Consider the following 6,342-nt stretch of genomic DNA (forward strand, 5'->3'; position numbering starts at 1 on the left):
GGACGTCGAATATTCTTTTGTTTATCATTTCACAAATTTTATTTCGCATAATGAAATAAATATGAAGAAATTAAAATGACCCGTGCATCGCACGGGCGTGATACTAGTTTGTAATAAAATTAGAGTTTTTTTAACCACTCTCTCGTTTTATGTGTGGGTAGAGATGATAAACTGAGAACTATTTAAAGTAAAAATTTGAGAATTAATTAGTTGATAATATAAAACATATTACTGAGGTTAGTACAAAGCATATCAGTTGTATCGGTTGAATTGAAAATTAGCAACTGATATATTTTGTGTTATCAACGGATAAATTCTTAAGTTCTCATTTTAAGATAATTAACAATTGATCACCATTATATATATGTAAAGCATTATTCTTTCCATCCACAAAAATATGTTTCATCTTTCTGTTTTCGTATGTCATCATAATTGGTAAAAACTGAAAAAGTTGCTCTCAATTTACTATTTATATTTTAACTTTCTCTCTTACTTTATTTATATTTTCTTTTTTCTTCTTCTATTTTATCTATTTAATTTTTTCTATTTCATACTTTACTAATTTTATATAAAAATACAAAATCATCCATTAATTAAATTATTTTAATAGACGAAGTAAGTGTACAAATCATTCATCAATTAGATTATTTTTTTCTCTTCAAATAATCATATTTCATAGCAAATCATTTTCTATTTTCGTATTTCTAGACTATTACCCTAGCAAAGTGAAAGTGGAAGCATACTACATGAGGCGAAAGGAGTGTCGCGCACGACGAAAATTGTGAAATGTCGGCAAAATGCGTGTCCAAAATGAGGGTCACACATATACAACGCCAAAAAAGAAGCAATACCGATGCCTTCGTGCTTTATTGCAATCTTCTTACCAAAAGAAAGTAAAAAGCTGGGGTAATTACAATGTACCTACAAAATGTTTCACCAATATTTCAAATTAGCAAAAAAAATTTTAAGTTAACATATATTATATAAAAAGTTTGATTATTATTTTAAATTAATACATTCCGTCAAAATCACTATCACCGTTACTTTTTCTTATATTTTCATCCTATTTTTTCTGAAATTATGCCCTACGAAATGTAAACTAGAAAATGTTTAAAAGAGATGGAAATAAAAGGGGAATGTAAACTAGAGGTGGAGAATGATTAGGAAACTATTGGCATAAGTTTAAGTCTCTATTAGCATGAATTTGGAATCCTAGAATACCTAGTAAATCTCTTGCATGTTGGACTAAAACTGCTCTATCTCGTTTTGGATCATTATATGCTTGTCCACATACCTTAGCACTGTATTTACTGCCACTAAATACCATCACAATCATACATTCGGAGGTCCAGAATGACCACAACTTCAAGAAGATAGAAGCCAATGATTCAGAGAGATATGTTGAGGAAATCCTTTTGTCTTCTTCTTTCATTCTAAACATACTAGAGATATGGATTCAAGTAGTTAGAAAGTTTTAGTGATTCTAAATCAAGATCAGTAGAGGAATGAACAGCCAATCAGGGCTTGCTTCGAGCCTCATTTCAGTGCTTCTTTTCTCTTGAGCTTCCAACTCTACATCATTTAATATTTCAATATTGCTATTGTTTTAGGTTGTTTGCAAATTGCAATGATCTATGCAAAGCTTGCTTCTACATATGCCTGCAGATTTTTCTTAAAATGCTTCATCTAGAAATAAGTGAAGAACTCGAAATTATTACAGTGAATGGGATGAAAAATAAGAAAAACTAACGGTGTTAGTGATTTTTGACGGAATGTACTAATTTGAAACACTAATCAAACTTTTTATATGATGTATGCCAACTTAAAACTTTTTTTACTAATTTGAAACATTGATGAAGCATTTTGTATATATATTGTAATTACCCCTAAAAAACTTAACATTTAGCTTTATTCTCTTAAATATACTCCCTCCGTCCCAAGATAAGCTAAACATTTCTTCTGGATGAAAGAGGAAAAATAGAGAAGTAAAGAGCGAATAAAGTAGGTGGAAAGGATTTTTGATGAAAAGAAAAATGACTCACACTTATAGTGGGACATCCCAAAAAAGAATATAACTTGCTTATTTTGGGACGGAAGGAGAAGTAAAAGAGAAAATAATGAATATATGTCCAACAGGTACTATATTCTCCGATTTCATTTATGTAGACTTCTTGTTGAAGCCCCATTCAGGAATGAGATCCTCTATCACAATTCATTTTGAAGTTTGATCTCATAATAAATTTTGAGATAATACTTTAATTAGCCTTCCAAAATTAGCACGATAATTATTTGTGGATAGACTCTGCATATAATACAATGTCATTAATTATTGATATAGAAATATAGTATTATCAAATCTCGACCTGTATTAATCAGCTACTAGTCTACTAGTAGTAATTTCTTTTTAGTGAATATCGAGGCATGGCATCGCACCCACCCGCCCACTATTTAGACCATCCACAACGCGTCTCGCGCCGGGCTCGCGTCTCGTCTCGGAGAGACGAGACCCCCGCGAGACGCATTGCAGCGCCCATCTCGTCTCCAGCTCGCGCCCGTCTCGTCGCGTAGCTCGTCTCGGCGAGACACGAGACGAGATGTCTCGCCACGCGCCAGGGACACGTGGCACGTCCCCATGCGTGCGTGACGCCCACTCGCTGGCCCGCGAGTGGGCGTCGTCACTGATGACGCAATAATTCATTTTTTTTTAAAAAAATCGATTTTTAATAAAAAAAATTTTTTCAAACGGTAATATTACCGTTAAATATTTATTTTCATTTTTTAAATTTTTAATTTTTTTACTCTATAAATAATTCTATTCCATACTCATTTCAAACACAAACACACATCTATTCCTCTCAAATCCTCTCTATCACTCCAATTTCCATCTTCAATCAACTCAAACAAATGGATCCTTTTGAGCAAATGCGCCAATTAATGGAACAATCACTCGAAGAAGATCGACGACGAGAGGCGGAGGAAGCCGCACCACCCCCACGACGCTCCCGGAAGTACATCAATCGGAACCGGGAGGAAGCCGCCGCACGGTTAGTACGCGACTACTTCTGCGATAACCCGATTTGGGGAGATACCTATTTCCGTCGCCGTTTCCGCATGCGGAAACCGCTATTTCTCCACATAGCGAATACTTTGGCGGCCAGGGAGGAGTTCTTCCGAGAAGGGTTCGACGCGGTCGGTCGTCCCAGCCACACGACGCTGCAGAAATGTACTGCAGCCATCCGGCAGCTTGCGACTGGACAAACGGCCGACATATTCGACGAATACCTGCACATCGGAGACAGCACTGGGCGCTTGTGCTTGCTCAACTTCTGCAGAGGCGTCCGGGCAGCCTTCAGTGACGAATTTCTCCGGAGGCCAACCACGGAGGATTGTCAGTTCCTCCTCAACCTGCACGAACAAGTGCACGGATTCCCCGGGATGCTTGGCAGTGTCGATTGCATGCACTGGCAATGGAAGAATTGCCCGGTGGCTTGGAGGGGTTCCTACACGAGCGGCCACAAAGGCACCCACCCAACCGTTGTACTCGAGGCCGTTGCCGACTACCGACTTTGGATCTGGCACGCGTACTTCGGGGTCCCTGGCTCGAACAACGACGTAAACGTGCTCCAACAGTCCGACCTCTTTACCGAAGTTTTGGATGGTAAAGCGCCGGCCATCAACTTCGTCGCCAACAACCGGCGGTATAAAATGGGGTACTATCTCGCCGACGGCATCTACCCGAAGTGGCCGACCTTCGTGAAGACGTGCGGCAGGCCAGCGAACCCAAAGCAGGCTCTTTTTGCGCAGAAGCAGGAGGCTGCGCGCAAGGATGTGGAGAGGGCGTTCGGGGTTCTCCAAGCGCGCTTCAACATCATCAAAGCCCCGGCTCGTTCGTGGTTCATGGAGAGCAAGGTCGACATCATGTATACGTGCAAAATCTTGCACAACATGATTGTCCGAGACGAAGGACCCGATGCCGGAAATTGGTTCGACCCCGAATCCCCCGGAAGCTCAACCGCAAGTAGTCCGCCGCGAAGTGGAGCGCATCCATCTATACAAGAACGGTTGGCTATTCGGGCAAGGACACGCGACTCTAGCGCCCACACCCAACTCCAAGAGGATCTAATTGAGCACATTTGGGAAAACTTTGGCGGAGAAGATTAAATTATGTCATTTTTATTTTTTTAGAATTTTAATTATGTCTTCGTTTTTTTTAATGTTAAGTTGTAATATTGTTTTAATTTTAATAAAGTGTGTTTGTTTAAATTGAATTGGGTTTTAAAAAAAATTATAAATTAAATTGAATGAATAGTAATTAAGAGACGGTATAGAGACGGTTAAGAGACGGAGCGTTGCAGGTTCCGTCTCTTAGTTAAGAGATGGAGGAAAAAAGGACAGTGGGGCCCTCAAATAGTGCTCAAATAGTAGTTAAGAGACGGTTTAAGAGACGGTATATAGACAGCGTTGTGGATGGCCTTATGCCACAGCGTGGGCCACCACTAAGTATCTAACAATTAATTAGCTAATTAATTACAAGTCCTCTCGTCTCGTGTATAAAATGGCAGGGATAATTCACAATTCAGTCATCAACAACCAATACGAAAATGGCAGGGATAATTCACAAGATCGAAGAGAAGTTGGGTATGGGAGGCAAGAAGGAAGGTGAGAAGCACGAGGAGGTGAAGAACAGCGAACACGGCCACGGATCTGGAGATCACCACAAGGAAGGCCTTGTGGATAAGATCAAAGACAAGATCCACGGAGGCCAAGGCGACGACGGCAAGAAGAAGAAGAAGCAGAAGAAGGACAAGAAGGATAAGAAGAAGCACGGCGACGGCCATGACAGCAGCGACAGCGATTGATTTCGTACTTCTCTAATCCTCCATCTATATACATTCACTCTATTATTGTATTTCTAGGTTTCGATTAATTGTTTGTGTGGATTTTTGTTTTTCTGTGATTTGCAGATATGAGAAGAAAATAAAAGGGAGAAAGGAGTGTGCGCATTGCATTGACCTGGATTGGATGATGCTGTACCGTATTGCTTAATTATTGTAATTTGGAATTTTGAATATTATTGTTATTCTCTATGTTGCTTCTATTTGCTGTTTTTATTTATCACCCCATTTCATTTTTTTAAAGATATTTTACTTTGTTTTTCATTTTTAATAACTTCACCTAAGTACTTCATAAAATTTTTAGACTCACGTTTTATTGTACCAACAAATACTACGGAGTCCTACGTAAAACTGTGGCTCTAAATCAAAACCACCTTTGAGTTATTTCATTTTTCAATTAAAAAACAAAATATCCAATTACTGTTATTTGATTTCATTATTTACTTTGACCCAACTTAATTGGAACAAAATGAATATAATTTTGGTGTGAACTTATATTTTCCCTTGTTGTGGGGAGAAACAAGACATCATCAAATGATGTGCATCAAAGAGGAAGGAAAGAGATTAATAATAACAAAATCACAACAATTAAGAACAATATTGTTACTGAGATTATTAGTCAGAAATTGATAGTAGGAGTATCATTTATGCAAAAACTATGGCGTTTTATGCATAACATTTGGTGGTGTTTTTTTCCGATCCTTCCCCTCATCATTAAACTAATTATAGAAAGGGTTATTTGCCTATAAATACACTAACTTTCAATATTTTCTGTTTTTTCTCAAAAACTTTATCTTTTGAATGTAAATATACAAACTTTGTACTTTTTTGATTTTTCCCCAAAATTAAAAAACAAAACTTATAGGGCAAATTGAAGCCTATGTGGCAATCAAAATGATGTCATTTTGATTTTATCAAATAAAATATTAAAAAATGGAAATTCCATCTCACCTTTCTCTCCGCTTTTCTTTCTTTCTACCTTTAGTCTTCTTTTCAAACTCAAACATCCATCTTCTTTCCTTTGCCGTAGAATTGATTCGATGATTATTAAGTTTTGTCTTGAACAGATGCTGTTTGGATTTAACTTCAAACTGTAATATGGATTCTTGAAATGTGAATAAATTATTAGATGGATCTAAGTGTATAGGATTTATGTTTTTATTTGACTTTTTTTTATGTATGTAATTGGGGGGTTTCTTAAGAAAGAACAACACCAAAGCACGCCATTATTTTGTTTGAGTAGAACAAAGTTGCAGATGGTGTTTGAGTGGTGGAGGAAGGGACAAATTGTTGCTGCGGGTGTAGTAGCTGAAGAAGATAAATATGGTAGAGAGAAAGAGAAAGGGATTGAGAAGCGAGGTGGAAATTTTTTTAATTTATTTTAAATTACTAAAATCAAAACGACGTAGTTTTGACTGCCATATAAGCTTTACTTTGCCATATAAGT

At 37.5% G+C, this 6,342-nt stretch overlaps 1 protein-coding gene across 1 annotated transcript; it reads left to right on the forward strand.

Moving 5' to 3' along the window:
• Positions 1 to 4,576: 4,576 nt before the first annotated feature.
• On the forward strand, positions 4,577 to 5,087 carry LOC121795405 (dehydrin HIRD11). Its single transcript, XM_042193932.1, has 2 exons — positions 4,577 to 4,863; positions 4,965 to 5,087. Exon 1 carries the CDS (start codon positions 4,602 to 4,604, stop codon positions 4,857 to 4,859), a length of 258 nt encoding a protein of 85 aa, XP_042049866.1. The 5' UTR covers positions 4,577 to 4,601; the 3' UTR covers positions 4,860 to 4,863; positions 4,965 to 5,087.
• The last annotated feature ends 1,255 nt before the right edge of the window (positions 5,088 to 6,342 follow it).

This window comes from Salvia splendens, chromosome 3, assembly GCF_004379255.2.
Source record: "Salvia splendens isolate huo1 chromosome 3, SspV2, whole genome shotgun sequence".
Taxonomy (NCBI): Eukaryota; Viridiplantae; Streptophyta; class Magnoliopsida; order Lamiales; family Lamiaceae; genus Salvia; species Salvia splendens.

Coding starts and splice junctions, on each gene's coding strand:
- LOC121795405 (XM_042193932.1), top strand. CDS start 4,602: ATGGCAGGGATAATTCACAAGATCGAAGAGAAGTTGGGTATGGGAGGC.